At 47.3% G+C, this 12,483-nt stretch overlaps 1 protein-coding gene across 2 annotated transcripts in view; it reads right to left on the bottom strand.

The window, feature by feature from the left end:
* Positions 1-9,718: 9,718 nt before the first annotated feature.
* The window catches only part of LOC137427478 (uncharacterized), a 5,620-nt gene continuing 2,855 nt past the window's right edge, over positions 9,719-12,483 (bottom strand). The window contains exons 3-4 of one of the 2 annotated variants that reach the window (XR_013623495.1): positions 10,301-12,483; positions 9,720-10,059 (exon numbers count right to left, since the gene is read on the bottom strand). The exon at positions 10,301-12,483 is cut by the window's right edge and continues 457 nt beyond it. Coding sequence is in view for 1 of the 2 variants with exons in the window: in XM_078778131.1 (XP_078634257.1) it covers positions 10,747-12,483 (1,737 nt within the window). In the remaining variant the exon portion in view is untranslated. The other variant, XM_078778131.1, reaches the window with a different exon arrangement.

Genomic DNA, 12,483 nt, shown 5'->3' with positions numbered 1-12,483 from the left:
AGCAAGGAGGCTCAGAATAAAGCAATAATAATAATACACACAATAAAAAAAAACACAATCCTCATATCTGCAACAATACTTTCTTTTGACAAAGTTTGGTCCATGTATTAGATGGGGTGAATGCAACCCCCTAGATGGGGCTTTTCAAGAGCGTCTGGGGTCCAGACCCACCAGCTGGGGGGCAGCTGACAAATATTTTGTGGATGACTTTGGTTGCCTAAGTAACTTTGAGGGGTCAAACCTTCTCAGGAAAATGGGGTGAAACCTTCCATCACGCGCTCTGGGTCTATTGAGTGCAATGCCGTCCAACTCATGGTCAGAATGCATTAGAGTAACGGAGCTATTCTCAACAATCCTGAACACACCTCCGGTTTAACTTTTCATCCTTTAATTAGTCAGAGTAAATTAAAATTACATTTTGGTTACAATTTCTTATCGCAGTGTGGGATGGTGAAATAGTATTTGCAAATTTTACCAGAACTAGTACACCCGCTCACTGCGGGAGCGGCAAGAAGGGTCATTCCTCTTTGGGGTATATACAGTAGATTACAGTAGATCTATGGTCGGGTCTCAAGAACATTTGGTGTGTGCAAGTTTCTTGTGGAGAGATCGCCAAGTGGTTTAAGCATTCGAGCAAGCACTCCATTCAAAACCATTAAGGAACGGCTGGCTTGGCAAGCACTAGCTATGCCAAGTGCTCCTTGGCAAATGAGCACAACTCGGGCTTGCTCCCTTTCAGTTTTGTGTTAAACAGCAGGAGTGAGTTTCAAAAGGCTGCCATGAAAAACGCCACGTTAGCGGTACGAAGGGTCATGTTATTTACACAACCCTTGTGGGCTATATAGATTACAGTAGATCTTCGCTCAGTTCTGTAAGTAAAATTTACCTCACAGATGTCGGGATTCCTCAAAATTTCTTTGTTTAGTGTTATAAACAGCATTTGCGACTTTTTAAAAAGCTAATCGTATGTGTTTGTGGTTTATAATATTTTTACTTCTGGTAGAGGCCGTTGCTCCCACTAAAACGCCATGATAAGCTATTTCTAAACGTTGATGATGATGATGTCGAGTCTCCTCGGGCAATGATGGCATTGCCTTTCTATGGCTGGTACACACAGGTAATTGTGGTATATACGGGGGGGGGGTGGGGGGGTGGGGGGGGGGCACTCCTCTCCGTCTCTATGCTGGCCATTGGGGAATTCACCCTCTTCCGCCCACGCTGTTGGAGTTGACTGGACTCTCATCCACCAGGTGTGCAGAGCCATCTGCCATTTAAACTGCATGGCTGTGGACCGTTACCTTGGTAAGTGGGGCTTACAGATACGACACCTTGCCACAGTATAAACGTTGACTCGACGTTTGTTCAAGGAGGAAAATCCCCTTGGGGAGGTGGGATATTATTGGTATTAGTATTGTTTTGTAATAACATTAATATTATGCTATTATCGTTAGTTTTGTTATTAGAAGCGACCTTGGAAAAACGCCATGATACAGCTAACTTTACATGGATATACACCTCAATATGCAACCCCATTGACGGCAATGGTGGGAAAAACCCACTCGGGGGAGAAACCCCCTTGGGGAGGGGGGCAAATGAATGCGCTACAACCTTCATTGTGTAACCCTTAGTCATCCTGTCAAGTTTGGTTGAGATTGGATAGGTAACGACGGAATGTATCGCGGTCAAAAAATCATCAGACAGACAGACACCAAATTGCGTATTTTAGTATGATTTGTCTCATTAATCCGCAGTAACAGCCGTAAAAGACCCTTAAACATAGTGGGGCGGTGTGGAAGTGTAAATTTATCAAGTGATTTCATGAGCCACAACCTGTCAAAATCGTGTGTTTAGAACCTACTTATCTTGTGTATAAGTTTTTTTATGATACACAGAAGTTTATACATTCTTATATCCTACACAATATATCCAGATGTTCTACATAATAAATCCTTGATTTATGGTCAAATAGCGAGTTTTACATGGCAAACTAATAGGGTCTGCAGTTTGCACAACCTGGACAGGACGCAGGGCCCCCTAGGTCATGAAATGCAAATGCTGTGTGCATTTTATATGAGATTGAGACTGCACATGTGATCCATGAAGTTGACTATTATTTTAACATTGTTCATAACAGACAATATATCTATGTGTATGTATGTGTGTATATATATTGTTACGGACCGTGGATAAGATGTTGGTTTGCCGAGCGGATGGCACCGCGGCCCTAACAGTCACCCCGACTAACCCGATTCCCGAACGTTGGCCGAATCGCGCCACAGGTATTCAATAGGGAAAAGACAAAGGCGACACGGATGTGAAGAAGAAGAAGAAGACAAAAAGGTTTGAAATGCTACTAAATTTATTCCTACTATTTACACGCTCAAAGTAACCAAGGAGAAGGAAGGATAATAAAATAATTTACAGAAGAGGCAAGGCGACACAGCGAAACTTAGCTTAACTATACAGGCTTAATTATTACCCAGGGACAGAACAAACAAAGACAGACTCACGCGGGGAATGATGATAGGAATGGCAGGAGGTGGATGGCTGGAGGGAGAGGAAGGTCCACTGGAACTGGGTCACGGTCGGGCCGGGAGCGGCAGCTCCGTTCCTCCGCGGCCACGTCGGCACCGCCGTCAACGCCCAAGCTGCGATCGTGCGAGCTGCCGCGGGACGAGCTCCGCCGGTCGAGTTAAAGCTGCCTGGTGGAGCCAACGCTGCTTGGTGGAGTTTAAAGCTGCTGGTACTGCTCGTGGTACTCCTCTTGCTTGCTCTCAGGACTCTCTCTCAATGCTTGCTTGTGTACTGCCAACTCTCTGACGCACCTCTCTTTGCACGTCTCTCGCTTGGTCCAACCACACACTCGGTTCTTGCGCGCACGCTTTTATAGCGCCTCAGGCGATCAAGCCGCCGGCCTTCAGGACACGCCCCCCGGTGAGCTCGCTTCGGCCCTGATTGGTGGGCACAGGCCCTCTGACTCCACCCTTGTTGTCAATGGGCGGGCACGCCCTTCTTCCCCGAGCTGAGCACATGCTTAATGGCGGCAATTGGTGTTGGCAATGCGAATGGCAATTGACGAAAAGGGAATGTGAACGGAATCTACTCTTATTTCACCGGGTGCAATGGAGTGTCATCTTAATGGAAGACAAGGCCTTACCCTAAGACACATAATAAGGAAATAAACTACTGAACAGGGGTATTATGGTGTCCTTCATGTATGCTTTATGGAACTAACTACGGGAACGCCCTTTGACCTTTATACAACACTGGAGTAAGGAGGGCGATATTTTAACAACAATTTACACAATAACAACCAAAAAAAAAAAACCATTCTCATATCCACAACACTGCACCCTCCTCCTCTTAGGCACATCCCGGGCCTATAACTTTAACTTTTAGTGTGGCACGTAGGTGTAGTTCCCTCTACATTTAACCTGACCCTGAGTGCGACAGTTTTAAAACATAAATAAATATGTCCCGCTGCTCCATTGCACCCTACCTAACAGACTCACGCCCACAGCTAACCGAATTGCGGAATGGTCTTCAAACTATACATTGACGGTGGGGAGCATTATTTACAGTGACGTTACTTTATTTACAAAACTAACCCAGGACCTGTGATTGTTCTTTCTGGGGGGGAGACAGTCTGCTCTGCATCGACGCACCATGAAAGCACCCAAAAACGCACCAATACACCCTCAAGCAGCAATCGGTGCACAGTCATCACTGTTCATGAATAAAATAAACCGACAACCCCGAACCCTGCAGGTGGTCTCTTGCTCTTCGGCTCCCTCTGCTGGCTATTACTATCTTCCAGGTGTTGTCATCTTCTTTGCTGGCGGCCTATTTGCAATAATAAAATGCACCCAACGTGTCCATTGTTATTTATTTACGGCCCACAGGGCCGACTAGTGTGGTTCACCTATGGGGCATCGGTGCCCTGTGGCCAAGGTCCGCCAGCAAGATCTCGGGCCTTCATGGCCGGTTCCAGCAGAGGGGCCATGCCCCAACCCACGGGGTCCATAAGTGGTGCTCAGCCACACATGTGGTCCATAATGTGGTGCATCGATGCAGACAGCTGTGGTTGCGAGAGGTTCGGGCGCACAATGGCCGACTCACGTACGCTCCCCTCGGCGCCCAGTGGCGCACAGGTCCTCATGTGGGAGACAAAAGGGGGGTTAAGACAGATGAGCGAGGGGTAAGGTCACAAGGGTACACATCAATCAAGGCAATGCAAGGCGAAGTGCGTACGGAGAGCGAAGTGAGAAAGCTCGTCCCTACCATACGTCACCCCCCCTGTCACCTACTCTACCCTTGCCCTTACCCCATATGTACAAAATCTACACATTTACAAATTTGTCGCTACTGTCACGTCTTCCCCATATTTCCCCTATACCAAATTCGTCTCCACAATCCCTCTATCCAAAATTTGCCATCACCCAATTCCTCATCAATCCTCATAAGGAGGAAGAGATGGAACAACAAGCACAATGTCACACCCACGTCATGATGCGTCTCACAATCCAAAACATTTGCATCATAAAAATAATAAAACATGGCATGGTGTGGAGTTACGTCACCCCAGGTGAGTGGATGTAGATGGTGCGAGGAGATTTTCATCCTAACTACTTTCTAAATGACATTAACACACTTTACACTACCCGGGGTCTTTCCCTGCCAATCCATTGGCCAACTTACACTATGGGTTCTAAAAACCAATTCCCATTAACCAAACTGTGGTGCTTCTCAATTTGGGGTCTCACTCCCCCGATTCATCTCCCGGTGCCCTTGCACAATTTCCGGGCTGGGTCGTGTAGCTCTCCCAGCAGGTCTACCCACCTGCACACCTCCACCACTGCAGTTGCCACCCGAGCTTACCTAGCTCCTCATCCTAACCTATCTAATTGGGGAAGGCCCCTCCTGGCTCTGTCACCCCTCGGTGCCCTCTGGCACTGGGCTACCCGGGTCCGTCCTCCGGATCCTCGGGCCCCATCCACAACACCTCTACCGGCTCCCAGAGCCCACCTGCGGCCTCACCTGGCCGACATCCTCACAGTGGTGGAGTGCCCATTTAACAACACACACACTAACAGGCTACACGCCCAGCCATTTCCACAACACTAATGCACCCATCCAAGTACCATTCTTTCACCTCGCACCACAGATGCCAATATCCAACCACAATTTACCTGTACCCTCTACCTAACACTTATACTACCCTCCCCGGGTATTCGTGATGGGGGCCATCCTCCTTTCCCCCATCCACACCTTCGCACCATCCACTCCACTCCACAGTTTCCACCATACTCACTCCACGACCATCCATTCCAATACTCCATATACTCCAGACCATTTATTCCATACACCTGTTCTCCATTCACCTGTTGTTGCACACCTGTGCAATCACACCTGGTGCCACCTGCACCCTCCTTCCTTCCTGGACCATTTGGTCAACACAGCACACATCAATATCACTCACTCACATACTGCTCCATCCACCTGTTCAGTTGCACACCTGTGCAATCACACTACAACTCACAATCATTTACTCATACCCTGCTCAATACACTTGAATACACCTCCAACACTCACACGGCATTATCTGAACTACCTGGTGCCCTGCTAACTTAGTGCTCCCCGTCTTCCCTTTAAACAAAGCACATACCACGTCATTATCATCCACACTAATCTACCTGCGTCCCCACTACAGGTATCATTGTCACTACCTAACCTTAACGTTACCTAAGGTCATCTTCTCTAGATCCCTATCATTATATCCTAACCCTCCCGGGCTAGTTTTCACTGCCATAAACCCCATAAAACTAGTGCTCCTTTGCCCCCGCTGTGAGAGATGGCAGAGTTGCCCTCCCACCACATCAGGCATCTTTCACTATAAATTTTGCTCGTCCAAATTCAACCAATCAAAAATTTTCTATTCCAAAATTTCGAATTTTGTTTTTTTAATTTCTGGTCCAAACCACTATCCTCACCACAGTCTACTCACTAGAGCCTCTCGGTGCGCCAATTCATCTCCAAAGCTCGGCTTCGCAAAGCCGAGCAATGAATGCGGGTTGCTTGGTGCTGGCGGCTGGATGCGTCCGGCATTCGGTGCAGGGAAGGAGGTTTACCCGGGCCGAGATCCCACGCACCATCCCGGCACAGAGCCGTCCAATGGCCCGACCTCGCCCTGCCGGAACGCCTCAACAAAAAGGGGTCGCCATGACGACCCTTCCTATCGGGCTGCCCGCTCCGCCTAGTGGAGCATGGACGCGGCCGTTCCGAGCGAGGCCCAGCGTGGATCGTGTACGGCGGTTCTTTCGAAACCGCCGTGGTTCGGCTCCCCGCTGGTCCTCGCGGCACGCGAAGCCCGGCACGCACCAAGGGCCCGCTTCGGCTAAACGTCGCTCTAACCGCTAACCCGGTTAGCGTCGATGTTCCATTCGCATGCTTACACCCCGCAGCTCGTTCCTTGCTCATACATCCAGCCGTCTCCATGCTCTTTGTCATTGCACCTTCTCTTACACACCCAGGTACACTCCTTCCGCTCACAGACTTGGTCACACACCTGACCACCGCACACCTTTGCACACACTCGTCGTTCGCACACCTCACCAACACACCTCTTCGCGCCCCCTCCTCGGTCACCTCCTCTGTGACAACCACAGGTGTGCTCTCACTTGCACAGCCAATCACGTGCCTCACGACCAATTCCAGTGTGCATTCCCACACACGCTCTACCATTCCAGGTGTGCATCCTTCCATTCCAGGTGTACATCCTCTCTCACCTGCCACAACCAACTCACGCTCCGTGTCACTCTTACTACTCTCACCACCACTCTTGACAGCGCACTCTTTCCTCATGCACTCCTCTGTTACACACCTTTCTCGCGCATCCTCTTGCGCACACTCTCCCGTTACACCCTCCGTAACACTCACCACAGGTGTACACTCTCTCGTTACATCCTCTGTAACACTCACCACAGGTGTACACTCTCTCGTTACATCCTCTGTAACACTTCCCACTCCGCGCTTCCATGTGCCCCCTCGCACACGCGCTATGACCAACTCACTCTCGACAGCACACTCACTCCTCGGCGCGCACTTTTTCCTCACACACCCCATAGTCGGACATTCTCGCACACCTCCTCTCTCGCACACCGTACCTGTCGCACACTTCACCAACGGCCTCTCATGAACACCCGGATCCAAATCAACCCTCAAGCCGACTGAAGCTCCCCTCACATCATATACATTTCCACGTATATCGCCACTCACCTTGGCACCTCATCTCCGCACCTCCTTCGCCACCTGCAAACTCTTTATTTGGTTAGCGAGCACACCATCATGATTCGAGCACCGACCTTGTACATATTCCATTACTTCCTCCTTTATCTCCCTCTTAGTTTCCCTCCGTCTCTTCTTAATTTCACTCACCCCCTCTTCCACTTCTTCTAACTTTTGTTTCACCTCTTTTATTTCCCGGTGCGTCTCCTCAATTTCGTCCTCTAATGCCACCTTAACCGTTTCTATGTGCGTCCTCACCTCCCGGTCCTTCGTCTCCATTACTTCTGTCACCTCGTCCAACCTCGTTGTCAGTCCCTCACGTACCATCTGACATTGCCTCTTCGTTGCTATCAAGTCGTCTCTGATGTATTTTTGTGTCGCCTTTAACCCTCCTAGTACCGCAGTGTTCCTTTGTACCTGCTCCACTAACTCCGTCTGTCCCACCGTCAGCTGTTCCACCTCCTGCGTCAGGTCCTCTATGCCCCCTTGTAACCTAGCCGTATTATTCCTCACCTCTTTCTCCATACGCTTCTCACCTCGCTTTACCTCCTCGCGTACCCCCGAGACCTCCTCGCTTACACCTCGTCGTATCTCCTCCTTCATCTCCTCCATCTCTTTTTGTAGATGCCACCCTCATCTGTCCCAATGCATCCCACTCCTGACACCAATTGTTACGGACCGCGGATAAGATGTTGGTTTGCCGAGCGGCTGGCACCACGGCCCTAACAGTCACCCCGACTAACCCGATTCCCGAACGTTGGCCGAATCGCGCCACAGGTATTCAATAGGGAAAAGACAAAGGCGACACGGATGTGAAGAAGAAGAAGAAGACAAAAAAGGTTTGAAATGCTACTAAATTTAATCCTACTATTTACACGCTCAAAGTAACCAAGGAGAAGGAAGGATAATAAAATAATTTACAGAAGAGGCAAGGCGACACAGCAAAACTTAGCTTAACTATACAGGCTTAATTATTACCCAGGGACAGAACAAACAAAGACAGACTCACGCGGGGAATGATGATAGGAATGGCAGGAGGTGGATGGCTGGAGGGAGAGGAAGGTCCACTGGAACTGGGTCACGGTCGGGCCGGGAGCGGCAGCTCCGTTCCTCCGCGGCCACGGTCGGCACCACCGTCAACGCCCAAGCTGCGATTGTGCGAGCTGCCGCGGAACGAGCTCCGCCGGTCGAGTTAAAGCTGCCTGGTGGAGCCAATGCTGCTTGGTGGAGTTTAAAGCTGCTGGTACTGCTCGTGGTACTCCTCTTGCTTGCTCTCAGGACTCTCTCTCAATGCTTGCTTGTGTACTGCGAACTCTCTGATGCACCTCTCTTTGCACGTCTCTCGCTTGGTCCAACCACACACTCGGTTCTTGCGCGCGCGCTTTTATAGTGCCTCAGGCGATCAAGCCGCTGGCCTTCAGGACACGCCCCCCGGTGAGCTCGCTTCGGCCCTGATTGGTGGGCACAGGCCCTCTGACTCCACCCTTGATGACGATGGGCGGGCACGCCCTTCTTCCCCGAGCTGAGCACATGCTTAATGGCGGCAATTGGTGTTGGCAATGCGAATGGCAATTGACGAAAAGGGAATGTGAACGGAATCTACTCTTATTTCACCTGGTGCAATGGAGTGTCATCTTAATGGAAGACAAGGCCTTACCCTAAGACACATAATAAGGAAATAAACTACTGAACAGGGGTATTATGGTGTCCTTCATGTATGCTTTATGGAACTAACTACGGGAACGCCCTTTGACCTTTATACAACACTGGAGTAAGGAGGGCGATATTTTAACAACAATTTACACAATAACAACCCAAAAAAAAAAAACATTCTCATATCCACAACAATATATATATATATATATATATAGTCATTCCACGAAACCGGTACGATTTGGATTATTATTATTTTTAAAAATGACCCAAATGTTTCACTTTTCTGAATACCCCACAACATTAAGGACATATTTAACTTGCAGAAAAAAATATTTTCCCATCTCAGGCATTAAATCCCTATTATTATTGGTCATTATTTTATGATACGGCACTATATTTTCTCAACCCCGTTATGGACACTCTGGAAGCTGTTTGAATATGATTATGAACTGTATTTGTAATTAAACAAACATTTTCCTATTCATCAAATGTCCCTCACTAATTAAATAATTGGAAATATAAAAAGTACATTAATTCTCCTACTTTTGTTATACTAAAGCTTCAAATGTGCCACATTTTTGATTCTTTGATTCTGTTTTTTATCATAAATCTACTTTAGCATCTGACTTTTAACTAAAAAAGGTATTGTTATGATTGCTCTGAACATTTCTGACAGAGTTCAACAAACATTACATACATTTTCATAAAATCGAAAGAAATAAATCACAAAAAATATAGGCGTGACAGGGTTGAGACTAGGATAACAGGGTTGAAGGTGGTAAACGGGGTTGAAGAGAAATACAGCTTAACATAAATAGTTGTTTTTAATCTCAAATTCAATGTAATATTTTCTATAAACATTGTATTTCATTATGCAACCATTTAAGAAGAACAATAGACATACATTTTAATTTAACTGAATTTTATTAACACTGATGATAACAACAATATACTGTACAGTAAAATGTAAACGTGAGACTGAATAGGTCATCAAAATAAAACAACTTGTGCAGTTTTGTGGTGTGTGTGTGTGTGTGTGTGTGTGTGTGTGTGTGTGTGTGTGTGTGTGTACATGTGCAGTGCAAAACCAACCTGCAGTCTCAGGCATAAGAACCAAGCCTCTGGTCAAACAAGATTTGCAAGGCCTCAGGATAACTTAACTAAATACCAACAAACAAAATAACAACAATATACTGTACTGTGCAGTAAAATGTAAACATGAGACTGAATACAGGTAGGTCATCAAAATAAAACAAGTGCAATTTTGTGGTGTGTGTGTGTGTGTGTGTTTGTGTGTGTGTACATGTGCAGTGCAAAACCAACCTGCAGTCTCAGGCATAAGAACCAAATCTTGTTTGACCTCTGGTCAAACAAGATTTGCAAGGCCTCAGGATAACTTAACTAAATACCTGTTTTAGTGCAAAACACACTTTGTGTTTGTTACATGTACATAAACTTTTATTAATTGACGGAACATGTCAAACATTGAAAATACTTTGGGGGGGGGGGGGTGTATGACAGCAAGGGGGAGGGCTGGGGGACGTTGTGGTCACTGCTGTCAGGGAATTACCTGAGTGGGTCAAACGGGTAATCAAGAACACAAATAAAGATAACAATGAAAACATATATATACTAGAAATAGGTTTCACTTCACAGTTTTCAGTGCTCAAAATTTTCAGTGTTTCAGTTTTCAGTGTTCTGTCAAAAATGCTTTCTGTGTGTGTGTGTGTCTGTGTGTGTGGGGGGGTTGTGTGTGTGTGTGTGTGTGTGTGTGTGTGTGTGCGCGCGCCTCATGTTTTGAGGCATTCATTGTGACAGTCTGTCCCACACCTCTTTCAAGATCTCTACGTGGCGCTTTGTCACAGGCTGTGGGGGTGGAATGAGTTCAAGGACATCGTCAAACAGGTACCAGAGGATATCATCCCAAGCTGGCCAGAAGTATCGGTTTATCCCAACACGATGCATACATTTTACTTGGACATGACTTTCTTCTGTGCCAAGGATGATGCCTGGATACAGGCCTTTATCATAGCGGAGCATGCACCACTTCCCAATGACCTCTGGACTTCCCCACTGGATTTCCTTTTCTGGCTGTGGGTTCTCTTCACTGGCTGGCTCTGGCTGTGTGTTCTCTTCATTGGCTGGCTGTGGCACAGGCACAGCAACTACCCTCTGGCCGAAACTGAAACTCTGGGTCTTGAAGCAGTTGCAGTTAAACTGCTTCTGTGTTGTGCAAAAGCAGCTGACATCACGATGTAGCAGTTCTCCTGGAGCCAGAGTAATCACCTGGTGGATTCTCATTGTTCCCGGCACTGCTGGTATTTGCTTTGGCATTTTCTCCATTGCATTCTCAACATCCTCACCCTTCACAAAGAACAGTTTCACTGTTGTGTTTGCCTCGGTCAAGGCCTTATACAGCTCTTCTGCATCCGGGATATCACGGCCCTTCGCCACCATCATGTCAGCTGATCGTTTTAAGGCTCCCCCGACACCATCTGGTGCTCCTTTGCCGTGACTAGCTTCGAAAAAATTCCAAGAGCCAGCCATGAAGCCTCTTCTGTACAATTCTGTGCTGAAAAGGAAGAAGTTGCCCCGTTGTTTGTACTGAGTACAGGGGCCATCACTTAAAAAGTGCAGCACAGACACTTGTGGATGTGTGGCCTGAAGAGAATCCAGCACTGGATTGAGGTGTTGCCATATTGCTGGAGGGCTTTTATGTCTGCAGGGGGAGATGGTGCTGAAGCACACAGGCTCTGGTTTTCCACCCACATACAACACCCCTGTATGTAGAGTGGCCTGCTGGTGTGAAGCCCCAAAGTGCACTGCTTGAATCTGGGAGCTATATTTGCAGCTGTAATTTTCTGAAAAGTCAATATGTATCAAGGCCTCGTCCACTGACATGTTCTTCTTCAGCTCACGGCAGAAGCCATACTGCTGCTTGATGTTGAAGTAATGTCGTTTGAACCGCTGGAAGTAGGTGTGGAACAACTCAGTAAGGTTCTCCTGTGTGCCTTCCACAGATTTCTTGATGGTGACCTTTACAGTTGACCTCTTTTCTCCCTCTTTCTTTTTATCCATCTCCTTATCTTCTGTGACCCACTGAGTGAAAGATACTTTTGCTGTACCGTCATATGTACTGGAGATTGGGACACACTTGTCCTTGCAGTCCACACACTCGCCATACGTGCAGTTCTTGTTGGAGGAGTTGCAGCACACCTTCTCTACCAGGTTTTCAAGATTGGCCGTCTCGATAAGTTTCAGCTGGTGGAGCTTCTCAGCTACAAAGCCTAGATTCTCATGCAACTTACACATGCACGTGTCTCGTTCAGAGATTGTGGGATTGACGACCCAAAAAGGTCGAAGAATACAAAATAGAGAATACGAGATCCTGTTATGGTGGTTCTCCGATAAAAATCTTCTGTGCAGATTTTTCAGTGTATCCACCAGGAATCTTTTCTGCTTCTTTATTTTGTTTCTTGTCAGTGCTTGTTTGGTCCCTGTGGTGATCCTGCTGACGTCATCTCTTAAATAAAACTTCTTTAC

Source organism: Myxine glutinosa, chromosome 5 (assembly GCF_964187855.1).
Source record: "Myxine glutinosa chromosome 5, kmMyxGlut1.1, whole genome shotgun sequence".
Lineage (NCBI taxonomy): Eukaryota > Metazoa > Chordata > Myxini > Myxiniformes > Myxinidae > Myxine > Myxine glutinosa.
This window is presented reverse-complemented; position numbering and strand designations above follow the sequence as displayed.